The sequence below is a fragment of the Drosophila persimilis genome, unplaced genomic scaffold (genome assembly GCF_003286085.1).
Source record: "Drosophila persimilis strain 14011-0111.01,24,50 unplaced genomic scaffold, DperRS2 tig00000191-arrow-pilon, whole genome shotgun sequence".
NCBI classification, from domain to species: domain Eukaryota; kingdom Metazoa; phylum Arthropoda; class Insecta; order Diptera; family Drosophilidae; genus Drosophila; species Drosophila persimilis.
Window position 1 is genome coordinate 11939340 of NW_020825298.1, and position 14654 is coordinate 11953993.

The window sequence follows — 14654 nt, forward strand, 5'->3', positions numbered from 1 at the left end:
TGTTTATATTTATTTTATGGTGACGCGTTGAAGCCTACGTTGTGTGTAGAGGAGAGCTTTTACTACGCAGACCCGACCATCTCGAATATTTCATTCATAAAAACCTCTAATGGGTCGGTGGCTTGTGAGGGAATGGGGCGTGAAGGGAGAGCTGCTGCTGTGAGCAATATTGCGAAATAGTATGGATTGCTCATTGTTGCATTCATTTACGCGTAGGTTCGCTGGAGGGTGACCCTTGGCCGGATTTAGTTGTGGGGGTGGGCGATTCCTAATGCAGTTCCTCTCTTATCTCCTCGTCGTCGGCGTCTTCATCATCGTCACTGGTTGTGGTCGTTGTGGTAGTCATGCTGGTGGCTGTGGTAGCTGTGGTCACCTGACGACCCGAGTTCCAGATCAAATTAAAATCCAGGTCGCATTCCTTTGCCACCTTCTGTACGAGGGCTCGGTCCAGCAGACCCGAGGAGCTCCACGAGTTGTCCTTTACGGCTAGCTCCTTGAGAGCGCGTCCCGCCTCCGGATATTGCTTGGCATAAACGAGTGCACGCACAAGCATGGCCAGAATGTGGGAGTGCCGGATGGGCGGCAGCTCAGGCTTGACTGAAAGAGGACAATCAATCAATAAAATACAAAGTCAGGAAAGATACTCCTAAGGAATAACCTACTCAGCATGTTGCGGCAGGAGCCAATGACGGCCTGGTTGTCGCCGTCCCGAAGCGCTTGCTGGATCTCTAGGATCTGCTTGACGTCGGCCACCGTGCGCTGGAGATTGTTGTAGGCATGCTGGGCGTGACTCAGTTTCTCCAGGCACTTGGAAGCCTCCTGCATGGCAGTCAGGGCCTTTCCATAGTCCTGGTACTCCTCGATCTCCATCGAAGCGCAGATCGCATAGAAGTTGGCCAGCGAATCGAAGGCCTGACCCTTGGTGTAGAAGCTGACGATGTGCTTGAGGATGGAGGCATCGCCTTGCCAGTCCAGGGCCTGCAGGTAGTTGGCCGCCATAATATACACCTCTCGCTGGCGGGACATGTTCGCGAAGAACACGATCTTGTCGGTGTTTCCCGACTTGAGGAGGCTCTTCATGGCCCGCATCTTATCCCCCGCCTGGGTGAACTTCTTGGTGGCGCTGTGGTAGTCGCCCTGCTGCTGCAGCAGCTCTCCAAGCTGTACGAGGATAGAGGTGCGCGTGGCCTCCTCAAAGTCCCCCTTGTCGGGGGTCAGCATCTCAGCCAGCTCCTCCGTCACGGGCACACCCTTCTCTGTGCAGATTCCAACAGCCCGCTCCAGGTGGTTCGTTTTGGCCAGCAGATGTACTGCCTTCTGGTGTTGCTCGATGCTGCAGAAGAAGTCCGCACAGCGGTTGATTAGCTCCGCATCCGAGTCCGGACTGAGCTCTGTGGCAATAATCTCGAGGATCTCCGGCTGCTGCGACTCGAATGCCATCTCCAGGGCCTTGTGAAGCATGCCCGCCCGATGGTAGAGCTCCACAGCGTGCTTGAAATTTCCGCACTCCTCAAAGTAGGCGGCCGCAATGGCCTTGTCCCGCTGCCGCGAGGAGCTGGCCACCGTCCAGAGCTCCTCTTGGAAGTCGTTCTCCTTGCAGATGCGAATGGCATTGCTGAAGGTCTGGGCGCGCGTGAAGAACATGATGGCCTCCTGGAACTTGCCCACGTTCTCGTAGTGCCGCGCCAGATGGTAGCAAGCGGCCCGATCACCCGACTGCCTGGCAATCGCATCCGCCTTGGAGATCTTTCCCAAATAGCAGAGTATCTTCACCTACAAAGAATTAAGGGTTTCATTGATATGTTCATTGGGAATCGGAATATATTCGATGTCACCTGGGAGAACCAATCCTCTGCTTTGTGATAGACAGCCAAAGCCGCGTCCATGTCCCCGGAGCTCTCAATGTACTGACCCCACCAACGCAGTAGCTTGGGATCGCTGGTGGTCTGGATGTAGCGCTTCATGGCCCCGGGATTCTCGATCAGCAGTTGGGTGATGTTCTGCGACGGGTTCTGGGTTTTTTCAAAGTACTCCAGGGCCCCCTTGATGTCGCCTTTCTCGCGCAGCGCTTGTGCCTTCTGGTAGTAAGTGTGCTTCAGGTGAATCCTGTCCTCCTTTTCGGCCATTTGGAGCGCCTCGTCCAGGCGGCCTGTGGCCTGCAGGAGTTTGTTGAGCAAATCGAATCGCTTGCAGCGTTTGTACAGATCCTTGGCCTCCTCGATCATTCCCAGTTCGATGGCCAGGACGGCCACTTTGGCCTCTGTCTCGAGATCATCGTCTTCCATGGCCTGTCGCAAGGCGCGGACGGAACGTGCCTGCTCCAGGTGGCCCATGCACACCTTTGCCACGTCCAGGCGGTTCGTGTGGACGCACATCTTGGCCAGATTCGTCCAAATGACCTTCGACTGGATGGAGCGGATGCTGCGATAGGCCAGATCCATGTTTCCCTCCGCCACGTGCAGGCTGAAGTTGAGGACTAGTTTCCTGGTTGCCGCATCGCACTGACGGAGATCTGCAAAGTCCTGCAGCGGCTGCTCTTCCACCATATTGATCTTCAAGCGGACCACGCTGGGCACGCAGAGGTTCAGCAGCTGGCAGCCAGCGGTCACCAGCTGTGACTCGAGCATATTGAGACCTGATCCCTGACTCTGATCCGAGTAAAACATCAGCATGATCTTCGACTGGACAAAGTGCATGGGCGGCTGATGGGAGTTTGAGTTCTTGGCTGTTGGCTGAGGCTTTTGCATCATCGATTTCACCTCCATGGCCAGGAGTCGCGGCTCCTCCGTGTCCCAGAAGAGCCTCACTGGCAGACTGGTCTCTTCTTGCAGGTCGAACTCGAAGAGATTGTTGCGCTCAAAGTCCCAGCAGAAGAGCGCGGAGCGGGGCATGAAGCTGCTGTTGGCTATGACCATGGCCAGGTGGCTGCCCTGGCTGTTGCACTTCACCAGAATGAACTCGCCAAAGTCGTCGAAGATGTCGTGCCCCGACTTGCTGGGAAAAAGCAGCTTGGGATCGTGCCGCGAAACGTCGTAGGCCCTTACATACCCGTTCATCGTGAAGACGGAGAGATAGCATCCACTCAAGTCCATGCCAATGATCTTTCCCTCAATGTCACTGGCCTGGATGCGGTGCAGCACCACACCGCCCACGGAGTAGACCATAATGTCGCTGCTAGACAGGCAGAAGATATTCTGGTTCTGGAGGCACAGCAGCAGGCACTCGGCGGGAAAGGTCTGCAGCAGCTTCACACTCAGTGACGGAGGGGATGCCGTGGATGCAGGAGGATCTCCACCGTCCACAGGCACTGCCTCCAGCACCTCGTCAAACTCATCCATGTCCATGTCCACTTTCTGGAGGCTGTACGAGGAGATACTCCGTCCGTTGCTCATCACGAGGCTGAGCTCGTTCAGGGCCAGAGCCGTCACAGCAAACTCAGACTGGACACTCGTCTGCCGTCCGCTGCAGTGCGTCAGCTGCACCGACTTGGCCGATCGCTGCACCGCCCACAGCTCTCGGGTATGGAACGCCAGAAGCGGCTGCTCCTTCAGCATGAACACATTTGATAGACAGTTGACCAGCATGCAGGGCTTCGAGAGCTCGTTGAATCCCCACTCGCAGCTTCTGACGGCGCCCCGAACCGAAGATATGTTCGTCAGCTGCCAGATATCCTCCGGTGCGGTGACTAGGCGAGTGCCACTGCGCTTCCAGGTGTAAAGGTTGCCCAGGGAGGTGCCGGCGCACAGGGTTTGATAGCTGGCACTGTACGCCAGGCAGGTGAAGATCTCCCCACTGCTCAGCTGGCCGTACTTGATCGGTTTGCGAGGCAGTATGTTGTTGCTTTCGGTGCTGTCCTGGCTGAAGAAATTGTTCGACGAGGTGGTCGTCGTGACATTGGCCAGGCTGGAGAGTGAGGAGTTTAAATGGCTAGAGCTGGGTAGATCCATTCTTAGGAGATAGTTGTCGCTCCGCTCAATGTCCCAGATGCGCACAAAAAGATCGCCTGCATAAGAAATATGATATTATTTGAGGGAATTTTAATGGGAAAATATTGATGATCCACCTGTGATGATGGCCAGGCTATTGCCCGACCACGCTATGCCACCCTGCCTGCCCCCACCACGGCCGCTCATCTTTACGCGATCCAGTTCAGTTAGAATTCCCGTAGACTCCACCAAAAAGAGAACCACAGTCAAGTCCTCCATCAGGCAGATGACTGCATCCCTAAAACAGAAAACAGAAGAGCTTACAAATGAAGTTTCTTAGCATTTTCTTACTTTTTGGGATGCCAGAGCATCTGGACTATGGGCGGCAGAGAGCCGCACTTCATCACCTCGATGCAGGCCCCGCCCTGGTTGATGTAGTAGACCACGCCTCCTTGTGTGCATGCATAGAAGCAATGATTGTCCCGAACTCCGGAATGAGTGAGGCCACGGGCAGCGGTTCGTGGCCGCCAGTTGGTGAGCGTGTCCAAGGCGTTCTCATCGCCAGCCACCGCCGCCTTAGCCAGATTTGCCATCTCCTCACGCACCTCGCTCTCGACGGTGCGTCGGAAGCAGACCAACAGCAGCACCTCTCGCAGATCGTGCGAGAACATGGTCAGAAACTGATACTGTCCATCGCAGCGCCAGCCGGTGACCAGACCCATTGCATCCGCCGTGACCATGCGGCCTCCCTGCTCGCTGAATTGCAGCAACACAATTGCCGCTTTGTGGGGTGCATTGACGCTGGCAAATTCCCGATGACCGGCAAACCAAACGTGTATGTCTCCGTGCTCCCATCCACTGGCCAGCAGCGCCTTCTCCGGGTGCCAGCACAAGGCGGTGGCCTGCGAGGTGGCATGCACTGGATAGGTTACATCTCTTTGCGGTTCACCCTGAAAAAAAGTCTCAAATGAGATAATAAATAATGCAAGCGTGAAAGAACTTACGGTATCTGCAAATATGGTGACGGAACCGCCCCGATCCGGGCTGAAGGAGGCCACTGCGAAGAGGGGCTCATTGGGATGCCAGCTGCTGATGGTACTCACTGCATCCGAGTCCAAAAACTCAATTTTAGTGTCAAAGTACAGCGTCATCTCGGAATTTTCCTCTCAAATGCGGCAGACAAACCCACAACAAAACGAAAAGAAGCGCCACTGGCAACGGTTACCATGGCTGCTAACTGTTTTTTGCCAACCCTGGAAAGCACAGAGTGTACTTGTGTAGTTGCATTTCATCACGTAGGAATTTGTTTGCTAATTCAATCCCCCTTAGAGGCATATGACTGCTCAGCCAAAGTTATATTAAATAAAAGGTAAGACAGATACTCAATTGGCGCGACAGGTTGTTGCACTTGCATTCCAGATGTAATGGCAAAGAGAGTGGCCTTATCTGCTCTCCCACTTCAACGTATGCAACAACTCAGCCGAGGTTAGATTTAAAGTAAGGTAAGGCAGTACAGCAAAGCTGCCTCAGTGTCACAAAAAGCTCCTGCAATTCATTCCGTCATCAAAAAAAGAGCGAGAGAATAAGCGGGCCCCACCTAATATTTATTATTCGCTGACTCAGACTACGCAGCCAAAAGCACACTAATGCAATGTGTACTTACCCATACAGACAGCTTTAAATAGTTCCATGTATATACGCACGTACACTCCGCGACACTTGAATACGACTAAATATAAAATCCCTAACACGAATTTCTACTCTTCAAAAGACCGCTTTTAACACAGTTTGACTGGTTTTTTATGTAATCGGTCTAGACACAATTTCTTTACTTTTACTTACCACAACACATATTTTTCTTAGATTTAGGACACTTCGATTGATTTTACAGAATTTTTCCTCGCTATCAGAGCCAATAAAATCGAATCTGTATATATGTATGTATGCATATTTTTAATGTGTCCTATTCAAGCATCGCGGAGTGTACAATATTCATATATATGTATGTTTACATGAAATCACCGGCAAACAACTTCAAGCGCCTTTGGTACTGCTACTGCGTATCATTCGCATTTTGAAAACTCTTTGGATATGGCCGATAATCAAGAAGCGTGCGCTGGAAAGATTCTGAGAATCGCTGGAGCCGTCATCCTGCCCAATCTGGGCGGCATTGTCAACGGTCAGCTGACCCGGAGGAATCTCACCAATTGGTATGCAAACCTGAAGTTTCCGTCGTTTAAGCCGCCCAACTGGGTGTTTGCCCCTATGTGGACATCGCTGTACGCTGGCATGGGCTACGGCTCCTACCTGGTGTGGCGCGACGGCGGCGGATTTGGAGGCGAAGAGGCACGTCTGCCCCTGATTGCCTATGGCACCCAGTTAGCCCTGAACTGGGCCTGGACGCCGATCTTCTTTGGCCAGCACAACATCAAGGGCGTAAGTGCCATCATAATTATCATTTGAAGCTCTTTTATCGCTAATCCATTTCATGCTTCAGGGGCTTATTGATATCATCGCTCTGACGACGACTGCCAGCGCTTGCGGTGTTCTCTTCTACCGTGTCAACAAAGTCGCCGGATTGCTCTTTGTCCCCTATGTGGCCTGGCTGGGGTTCGCCACGGCTCTGAACTACGCCATGTGGAAGCTCAATCCGCAGAAGCAGGCGGCGGAGGAGGAGAAGCCCTCGACCAGTCATGCCAAGCCGAACTAGGCGTGGGGCGGAGGCTGCAATTGTTTTTATTGAAAATGTAATTGCACAAAAATAAATGAAATATCGATAGCTGATAACTGTTCTAATCGTGTCCGAAAAATGCGCGGTGCGGTAAATTCAAAATGCAAGTTAGCCGATTGAAAAAAAAGTGAAAATGTTGCACTAATTGGAGCCTCCTGGTGCGGGAGCAGCTGCAGTCGGAGCGGGCGGGGTTCCGGCCTTCGGGGTGGCAGTTTTCGGTGATGCGGCTGCCTTTGGAGAGGGCGTTGCCTTCGCGGAGGGGGCATTCGTTGGTTTCTGTTGCTGAGCTGTTTGCTTGGGAGGCGACGCCTTGTTACCTTTGCCCTGCTGCTGCTGCTGTTGGCTGGGCGGACTGGCAGTCTTCGGGGCCACAGGCTTCCCGGGGGTCTGTGCTGGTTTGGGTGCTACCGTGGGCTTGGGAGCTGCCTGTTTTTGTTGCTGCTGCTGCTGCTGTTGTGGTTTGTTTCCTGTTGCCTGTTTCTGACCTTGGACCTGTGGCTGGCCAGGCTTGGCTGCTTGCTGTTTTGGCTTTGGGGCCGCTTCCTGCTTCTTCCCATTGGCTGGTGCTGCTGCTGCTGCCTGCTGCTTCTGTGGCGGAGTAACTGCAGCCGGCGATGGGGGCGTGACTGTTGCCGGCGAAGGGGGAGTAACTGCTAATGCCGATGGTGGAGCTGACGAAGGGGTCGATGGCGGAGTAGCTGGAACCATCGGCGACGGCGCCTCTGGTGACGGAGGAGCTACTGCAGGAGCAGCTGACGGCGGGGCAGCCACCGCAGTTTGTGGTGCAGGAGATGCCACATCTGGTTTGTTTAAAGCAGATACCTTCTGCTCATCGGGTGGTGACACCTGTTTGGCTGGTGGCGGTGTCTTTTGCTTGGGTGAGGCTGCCTTTGGAGTATTCTTTGATTGCTCTAGTTTCTTCTCTGGAGCTGCTATCGGCTGTGCAATGGCGGCTGCTGGTTGTGCAGCTGCTGATGGCTCGGCTGCTTTGACCACATCCGATGCAGACTTTGCTTCTGCGAGAGGGGTCACTTGTTTCGCTGGCGGCGGCGTCTTTTGCACCTGTGGCGGTGTGGCCTGTTTGGGCTTCTCCGGTGCACTCTTTGGTGGACTGGCCTGCTTTTGCTTTTCGGGGGTACCCTTTGGTGCAGTTTCTGGGGTCTTGGGTTTCTCCGGTGCACTCTTCTGAGGACTGGCCTGCTTAGCCTCTGGCTTCTTGTCGATGTCGGCAGTTGTAACAGGCGGAGCTATAGTCGGTTCCACTTTGACTGGCACAGGAACTGCCACTGCCAGCTGCAATGGAGCAGGAGCAAGCTCGCTCTTCTGCGGCTCTTTGTTTTCCTCGACCTTTGGGGCGGCGGCTGCTTCGACTGCAGGGTCCACTTGCTTTGGCGGCTCGACGGCTACAATCTGGGCCAAAGTTTGGACAGCGGGTGGTGTCTGTGCCTTGGCAGGAGCCTCTGTTGGAGTCGGCTTTGGTGGTGGCGCGGTGGCCGGTTTGGCTTCAACTTTTTGCTCCGTTCGCTCCACCTTTTGCTCCGTCTGCTTGGGCTGCTCAATCTTTGGTTCAGTTGGCTTTGGTTGATCAATTTTCTGTTCCACTATTGGCTTCGGGGGCTCCTGTTTTGGAGCTGAGACCTCTACAGGCTGAGATGTATCCTTCGAAGGAGCAGCTGCTGTCTGAGGCTTAGCTTCCGCTTTGTTCTTGTTGGGTTTCTCTTTGTTAGCCGGTGGCTCCTTCTTCTTTACATCTTTATCCTGTGGCTGGGCCTTCGTTGGTGTCTTCTTGTTGTCTTGTTTTTCTTTGGCTTTGGGAGCCTCCGCTGGTTTCTGTTGCTTCTGATCCTGCTTCTTGCGATCCTCTTTCTTGGGCTGCTGCTGTTGCTTGGCCTCCTCTTTGTCCTTTGGTTTGTTCTCTAGTGCTGGTTTCTTCGCCTGCTCCTCCTGCTTGGTAGCTTCAACCTTGGCCACTTCGTCAAAGTCTTCAACGAGCATGGGCACATCATCATCCTCTTCAGCGGTGCTGGGTTTTTCTCCTGCAGCTGCAGCTGCCTCTGGCTTGGCATTATTCGACATGGCATTGGCATACATACGCAATTGGACGACCGTCTCCTGGCCAAGTTGCGGGAGAATGTCTGGCAGCATCTCCACAACCTTCCTGTTCTCGCCATGGCCCGTTACAGCGAAAGTGTTGGCCGAGAGGGAAGCCTGGGCCTTGGGATTATTGAAGTGAATCACGGTCAGGTCGTCCTTGATGATGTTGACCTCCTCGATGCCAGGTATGGTGCTCACCGAGAGCTTCTTCAGCGAGCTCTGCAGCTTCTTGTCATCGGTGGCCGCTGTCTGGTGCATGACCTTCTTCTTACGCCGGGGCGTGCCCTTTCCACCTATGCGCACCTGGGCCTGCAGGCGCTTCAGTTTCTCCACATTCATGGCGATTTAGGTATACTCCTGCTGGATGAGAGAGGCAAACGGGTTTCACATTTTGGGATATATATATTACATAAAATGGCGAAGAACATACCTCAGATAGGACCAAAAATACAGAGACGATGTGCAACTCCACGGGCAAAATCACGAATGCAGCAGCCAGGCAGCCAGAAGAGCCAACCGAAACGAACGCAGCAGCAGAAGCAGCAACAGCGCCAGTAGCAGCGGCAGCGCTGCTTTTATTAATATCTGCGCAAGATTCGCAGCAGTCTGGTCTTTTCTTTTCTTTTTTTTTGCATATTTGTTTTTTGCAAGAGGAAAACAAGAAAAATGTACCCCCAAAATGTATAAATAGCTTCACCATTTCCTCCACACACACTGTGGCCTGTGGCCGATGTTTTAGTTTATGCGGGAAATACTCGGCGTGAGGCTGCCAAAGCGGCTGTTGAACTGTGCATGGGATGGGATGGGATAGATGGGATGCTTCGGGATGGGACACTCCCCGAGTGCCGGTCGAAAATAGACGGCGAACTTCTGTCACTTGGAGCAAGCACACTCTCTTTCTCACTGACGTAGGCACAATCTGTCAGTCGCATGCAGCGCGCAATGGTGAGGAAATTGAAGTCTACACAAATTAAAGGCTCATGATGACGATTCTTGTATTCATCTATTAGTATTCACAACTCATACAATTTCGGGTGTGTAATAGTAGGGAATTATATCAAATTTCAGTGGCATTTCAGTCAGACATGGTGGCAACGAGAGTGGCGACTTCGGCCATCATGGACAGTTTTATGCATTTACAATCTTTGTATACCTGTTTGTGAATATCCGTTTCCTCCTGGGCGATTTTAGCCACAGAAGCATAGTGGTTCCCCTCTGCCTCTACCTTGGCCAGCGTGATCAGGTTCTGAAATCATATGGGATTGCCTAAGACATTCGAATAGTAGGAATGATCAGACGCTCACCTGGCGAAAGCGCAACTTCAGATGCTCCAGCTCGTTGTTCTTTTTCTCCTCTTCAAGAGGGGTGGGTTGGTGCTCCAGGTGAAAGTCCTCTACCTGCAGCACATGCGACGGAATGTGAAAGTATTTCTTGTCCAGCAATCGGAGGGATTGCATGTTCTTTTTGGTAGCGGCCTCCACGCGACTGATCACTGCATCCTTCTGCGCGCCTAGCAGTGCCGAGGTGGCCGGCGTTTCAATCTTCTGAATGGCGTTTTCAATAGCCTTGCTAATGAGGTTATGCACCAAGTGCTCGCCTGTTTTGGAGGGTAAGGAAAGTCCTGAGACACCAAACACAACTGGCATCAAAAAGTGGCACTTACGTTCTGACGATATCTGTTCAGCGGTAAAGTTAAAGAACTTTAGATCGTAAGCACTCTGGTAGAAATTCATTTTAACAGATTTTTAATGAGATTCCAGTTTAAGTTCTTTAACAATTAAAGAATCCAGCAATTTTTTCTTTTTCTAAGCAAATTTTCGCGCAAACACAAATTAGTGTGACCGGAGGTTCGAATAAGAAAAATCCACTCTAGAAAAAGTATTTTTGAGCAGAAAATACCAGAAAGCAACAAGAACGGTATACCACATGGTCACACCACGTGCCGGTTTATTGTTTTCAGTAGGCAGGTGAATTTTATTTATTTTGTTTTGACATGTTGTTTCGAAGATATCTCCTGCCCGCTGCCGCCAAATTCATTCGTACTAAACACTACCAGCACATCGAGCTGCATCCAGAGATAAAGTATGCCCTGCGACATGACCAGCCAGTCGTGGCTTTGGAGTCGACGATCATAACACATGGAATGCCGATGCCAGAGAATGTTACAACGGCTCTGCAGGTGGAGGAACAGGTGCGCCAACACGGCGCTATTCCCGCCACGATCGGCATCATTGATGGCTGCATCAAGGTGGGCCTGACCGGGGAGGAGCTGACGTCACTGGCCAAGAAGCCGCGGAATGAGGTGATCAAGTGCTCTCGCCGCGACCTGCCCTACGTCGTGGCTAGAGGACAAAGCGGCGGCACAACTGTAGCCGCCACGATGATTGTCGCTCATCGCGTGGGCATCAAGGTGTTTGCCACCGGCGGCATTGGCGGCGTTCATCGTGAGGGTCACGTCTCTATGGATGTCTCAGCGGACTTGACCGAACTGGGGCGCACTCCTGTGGCCGTGGTCTGCAGCGGTGTCAAGTCTATACTGGACATTCCGCGCACCCTCGAGTACCTGGAGACACAAGGCGTGTGTGTGGCCAGCTTCGACAGTCCAGGCGGCGTCTTTCCGGACTTTTACACCCGCGACAGTGGCTGCAAGGCTGCCTACAATCTGTCCACACCGCAGGAGGCCGCTGATCTGCTCCGCTCCTGGCGGGAGCTCAAACTCCAGTCGGGGGTGCTCATCGGAGTGCCCATTCCCGAGGAATTTGCGGCTGACAAGGCCAAGATGGAGGCTGCTATCAAGGCAGCTGGCGTTCAGGCCTTGGCCCAGGGCGTGACAGGCAAGGAGGTAACGCCCTTCCTGCTTTCGGCCATAGCAAACATCACCCAGGGCAGCAGTCTCCAGGCGAACATCGCTCTGATCAAGAACAACGCCAAGGTGGCGGCCCAGATTGCTGCAGCTTTGGCCGGGGCTCCAGCCACGAGGCAGAGTGAGGACAATGGAGAAAGCCCAAAAAAACCCCTCGTTGTGGGCGCCTCCATCCTGGACCTCTCCTTCACGGTGGACGATCAGAAGCGGGATATGCAACTGGATGGAGCCACCTACTCAGCGGTGGCCAAGCAGGCGGCTGGAGGCGTCGGACGCAACATAGCCGAGGGCATATACAAGCTCTACGGCGATGTGAATCTGATATCTGCCGTGGGAAAGGACCAGATGGGCGAGACTCTGCTCCAACTGATGCCCAAGGCCCTGCAGCGGAGCATGATCCAGGACGAGAGCCAGGCCACCTCCCTCTGCTCCCTGATCTTCGACAAGTTTGGCGACTGCAAACTGATTCTGGGCAACATGGAGATCCACCAGTGCTCCATCACGCCAGAAACACTTCGGGCGCACCGGCATCTCTTCCGCGACGCCCCGCTGGTCATCATGGACAGCAACATTTCGGAGCAAGCAATGGAGTGCACCCTGCAGCAGGCGCAACGCTACCAGTTGCCGGTGTTCTTTGAGCCCACCGACATGTTCATTGCCGGCAAGCCCTTCCACCTCCCACCTGACCTCACGCAGCACATTCGCCTGATCAAGCCCAATCTCCAGGAGCTGAAGACCATTGTGGAGGCAATCACTGGACAAACGGTCGACTGGCAGCCCAACACCAAGGTGGAGCGTGTCCAGCTGCTCCAGCAGACCAAGGACCTCCTGAAAAAGATTGAATCGTGTTTCAACTGCATCATTGCCACTTTGGGGGATCATGGCGTGCTGCTCAGCTTTCGTGCGGACGCCGCCAACGATGCGAGCTGCCTGCTCGATGCTACGACGTCTGAGGTGCCACCACACACCACCCGTTTCTATGCCGCACCCATAGTGCCCAACATTGTGAATGTGTCAGGAGCTGGGGACAGCTTCTGTGCCGGCTTCATTACTGCCCTGCTGCAGGGACGCATCCTGGACGAGTGCGTCGCCGCTGGCTTTGTGGCGGCCGAACGAGCCCTTCAATCCGAGTCGGCAGTGCCAGCGACGTACTTTAGCAATGCGGTTGCCTTCGAGGATCGCTACAAGCAGACTCTGAAGACGCTGCAGCAGCAAAGCATTTAGAGAGCGTTTACATAGCTTTTACTCAGGACCTTAGCTTTATTTTCCCCAAATAGTTTCTTAAAGTGTATAACAGACGATGAGGCTAATAGGCCCATCTGCAAGATACAATTAAAAAGAATTGTTAATGTTTATAATCCTCAAATTGGTTTGATTCTCAGACTTACAGTTTGATCACCTTGTCCTTGCCGCCAGATGCCACGCGAGAGCCATCGGGTGCCCAGTCCACGCCGAATACCTCGTCAGCATGTCCAGGCAGCTCCTGCGCCAGCTTTTTCGATTGCACGCTCCAAACTAAAATAAATAAAAGGTTAATTCCAAATCCAAAGCCACTCCAAGGGATGGCCTACCCTTCAGTGTGGAATCTCTGCTGCCGGAGCAAATCAGACGGGAGTCCGCTGACCAGGCAATCGTGTAGACGGCCTGCACATGACCGCGGAATGTGGCCATATACTGGCCATCTGAAGCACGCCACAGGCGCACCGACTTGTCGAAGGAGGCGGAGGCAATCAGCTTCACATCCGGCGAGTACTTTACATCATTGACCACATTCTGGTGGCCAGTCATGCGCTCCACGCACTTGTTTGTGTTGTTGCGCCACAGATAGAGGGTGTTGTCATCCGAGCAGGACACCAGGGACTCCACTTCATCGGGACACACAGCCTGGTAGCGTTGCAGGGCCGAGGCCTGGAGCTCTTCAGCTGTAAATGAAAAATGTCATAAAAACTGAAGCAGAAACCAATCAAAAAGGATATCCTTACGGGTCATGCTCAGGTAGGACTTGGTGCGATCCTTGACCGGGTGGAAGGGTCCCGTGCGCAGCACGTAGTCTGTGCTCAGGGCAATGTTGTTCACCCAATGGGCATGGCCGGTGAATGTGCGGCACAAGATGCCGTCGGCAGCGCGCCACATCTTGATGGTGCGATCCTTGGACGAGGTGTAGATGAGGCCAGCCCCTCCCCAGCGGACGGCAGTCACGGCATTCGTGTGTCCTGCAATGTTAAGCAGACAGGAGCCCAGTTTCACATCCCAGATGCGACAGTCGCCGTCGCTGCTGGCTGATGCGAGCTTCCGGCATTCGGGATTCTGATGGAATGGCTCCCAGCTTAGGCAATTGATGTGCTTCTTGTGGCCTGTGAGCGTGCGTCCAACCTGCTGGCCCGTCTCCGGGTCCCAGATGATGACTTTGCCCGCCTTGCAGGCACTGGCCAGTCGCTTGCCATCCGGCGCCCAGGCCACGCACAGAACCCACTGCTTGTGGCCCGTGCAGGTGAAATGCGGCGTCTCTGTAGTCAGATCCCACAGGCGGACTGTGGTGTCACCACTGCCGCTGGCCAGATGGGCCCCATTGGGACTGAAGTTGAGGGAGACCACCGCCTCGGCATGTCCGGGCATGGAGCTGGTGCATCTGGTGACTGGACGAACCTTGAACACGGCCTGTGGCTGGTAGACAATGTCGATCACGTTCTCTGTGTCCACTGAGCCCAGGTCAAGTGTGTCCTCGAGGCTCTTCTTGATCTCATCCTCGCCCACAAAGAACAGATAGGGTGTAGCCTCCTCGTTCTTCAGCAGCGCATTGCAGATGAGACCCAATTGTTGCGTGGTTATGCCCGCTGGCAGGTCTATGGGCGGCCCTGCCTCCTCTCCTGTGTCGGATATCAGGCGTGCCTGTATCGTCTGTGGAGTGGCCTCCACTACCGCGTCCGTTTCCACGCCCATTTTTGGTTTTTTGGCAAACATTTTCCGCGTAAATTACGAATAACAACAATACAACACGTGCCGCGGCCTAGTGTGGAAAAACGTAAAAACGTGGAAAAAT

At 53.6% G+C, this 14654-nt stretch overlaps 6 protein-coding genes across 7 annotated transcripts; 2 read left to right on the plus strand and 4 right to left on the minus strand.

Moving 5' to 3' along the window:
* Positions 1–22: 22 nt before the first annotated feature.
* Positions 23–5174, minus strand: LOC6588978 (intraflagellar transport protein 140 homolog). The gene is made up of 6 exons (XM_026988517.1): positions 4931–5174; positions 4278–4876; positions 4064–4224; positions 1836–4003; positions 663–1773; positions 23–597 (listed from the first exon to the last, which is right to left on the minus strand). Exons 1-6 carry the CDS (start codon positions 5075–5077, stop codon positions 269–271), a joined length of 4515 nt encoding a protein of 1504 aa, XP_026844318.1. The 5' UTR covers positions 5078–5174; the 3' UTR covers positions 23–268.
* An 828-nt stretch (positions 5175–6002) lies between these two features.
* On the plus strand, positions 6003–6705 carry LOC6588977 (translocator protein). Its single transcript, XM_002014533.2, has 2 exons — positions 6003–6362; positions 6424–6705. Exons 1-2 carry the CDS (start codon positions 6018–6020, stop codon positions 6634–6636), a joined length of 558 nt encoding a protein of 185 aa, XP_002014569.1. The 5' UTR covers positions 6003–6017; the 3' UTR covers positions 6637–6705.
* Positions 6647–9279, minus strand: LOC6588976 (pollen-specific leucine-rich repeat extensin-like protein 1). Of its 2 annotated transcripts, none has more exons than XM_002014532.2 (2): positions 9182–9279; positions 6647–9108 (listed from the first exon to the last, which is right to left on the minus strand). In XM_002014532.2, exon 2 carries the CDS (start codon positions 9088–9090, stop codon positions 6799–6801), a length of 2292 nt encoding a protein of 763 aa, XP_002014568.1. In that variant the 5' UTR covers positions 9091–9108; positions 9182–9279; the 3' UTR covers positions 6647–6798. The 2 variants fall into 2 exon arrangements, with proteins under 2 accessions (XP_002014568.1, XP_026844324.1); XM_026988523.1 differs by having other exon boundaries at positions 6647–9111.
* A 442-nt stretch (positions 9280–9721) lies between these two features.
* LOC6588975 lies at positions 9722–10499 on the minus strand. The gene is made up of 3 exons (XM_002014531.2): positions 10415–10499; positions 10056–10348; positions 9722–9997 (listed from the first exon to the last, which is right to left on the minus strand). The coding sequence occupies exons 1-3, from the start codon at positions 10482–10484 to the stop codon at positions 9827–9829; spliced, it is 534 nt and encodes a 177-aa protein (XP_002014567.1). The 5' UTR covers positions 10485–10499; the 3' UTR covers positions 9722–9826.
* A 230-nt stretch (positions 10500–10729) lies between these two features.
* LOC6589593 (pseudouridine-metabolizing bifunctional protein C1861.05) lies at positions 10730–12972 on the plus strand. Its single transcript, XM_002014530.2, has one exon. The coding sequence runs from the start codon at positions 10745–10747 to the stop codon at positions 12836–12838; it is 2094 nt and encodes a 697-aa protein (XP_002014566.1). The 5' UTR covers positions 10730–10744; the 3' UTR covers positions 12839–12972.
* On the minus strand, positions 12851–14605 carry LOC6589592 (protein Notchless). Its single transcript, XM_002014529.2, has 4 exons — positions 13597–14605; positions 13186–13536; positions 13003–13129; positions 12851–12933 (listed from the first exon to the last, which is right to left on the minus strand). Exons 1-4 carry the CDS (start codon positions 14573–14575, stop codon positions 12921–12923), a joined length of 1470 nt encoding a protein of 489 aa, XP_002014565.2. The 5' UTR covers positions 14576–14605; the 3' UTR covers positions 12851–12920.
* Between the last annotated feature and the right edge of the window lie 49 nt (positions 14606–14654).

What these genes read in the sequence shown, in the direction of transcription:
- LOC6588978 (XM_026988517.1), bottom strand. Translation starts at nt 5,077, where the DNA reads ATGACGCTGTACTTTGACACTAAAATTGAGTTTTTGGACTCGGATGCA. An exon ending in TCACCATATTTGCAGATACC is followed by an intron (nt 4,877 to 4,930) that starts GTAAGTTCTTTC and finishes ACTTTTTTTCAG; the next exon opens with GGTGAACCGCAAAGAGATGT. An exon ending in ATGCTCTGGCATCCCAAAAA is followed by an intron (nt 4,225 to 4,277) that starts GTAAGAAAATGC and finishes TTTCTGTTTTAG; the next exon opens with GGATGCAGTCATCTGCCTGA.
- LOC6588977 (XM_002014533.2), top strand. Translation starts at nt 6,018, where the DNA reads ATGGCCGATAATCAAGAAGCGTGCGCTGGAAAGATTCTGAGAATCGCT. An exon ending in GCCAGCACAACATCAAGGGC is followed by an intron (nt 6,363 to 6,423) that starts GTAAGTGCCATC and finishes TTCATGCTTCAG; the next exon opens with GGGCTTATTGATATCATCGC.
- LOC6588976 (XM_002014532.2), bottom strand. Translation starts at nt 9,090, where the DNA reads ATGAATGTGGAGAAACTGAAGCGCCTGCAGGCCCAGGTGCGCATAGGT.
- LOC6588975 (XM_002014531.2), bottom strand. Translation starts at nt 10,484, where the DNA reads ATGAATTTCTACCAGAGTGCTTACGATCTAAAGTTCTTTAACTTTACC. An exon ending in TGAACAGATATCGTCAGAAC is followed by an intron (nt 10,349 to 10,414) that starts GTAAGTGCCACT and finishes CCTCCAAAACAG; the next exon opens with GCGAGCACTTGGTGCATAAC. An exon ending in TGAAGTTGCGCTTTCGCCAG is followed by an intron (nt 9,998 to 10,055) that starts GTGAGCGTCTGA and finishes ATATGATTTCAG; the next exon opens with AACCTGATCACGCTGGCCAA.
- LOC6589593 (XM_002014530.2), top strand. Translation starts at nt 10,745, where the DNA reads ATGTTGTTTCGAAGATATCTCCTGCCCGCTGCCGCCAAATTCATTCGT.
- LOC6589592 (XM_002014529.2), bottom strand. Translation starts at nt 14,575, where the DNA reads ATGTTTGCCAAAAAACCAAAAATGGGCGTGGAAACGGACGCGGTAGTG. An exon ending in GTCCTACCTGAGCATGACCC is followed by an intron (nt 13,537 to 13,596) that starts GTAAGGATATCC and finishes TTTCATTTACAG; the next exon opens with CTGAAGAGCTCCAGGCCTCG. An exon ending in CAGAGATTCCACACTGAAGG is followed by an intron (nt 13,130 to 13,185) that starts GTAGGCCATCCC and finishes TATTTATTTTAG; the next exon opens with TTTGGAGCGTGCAATCGAAA.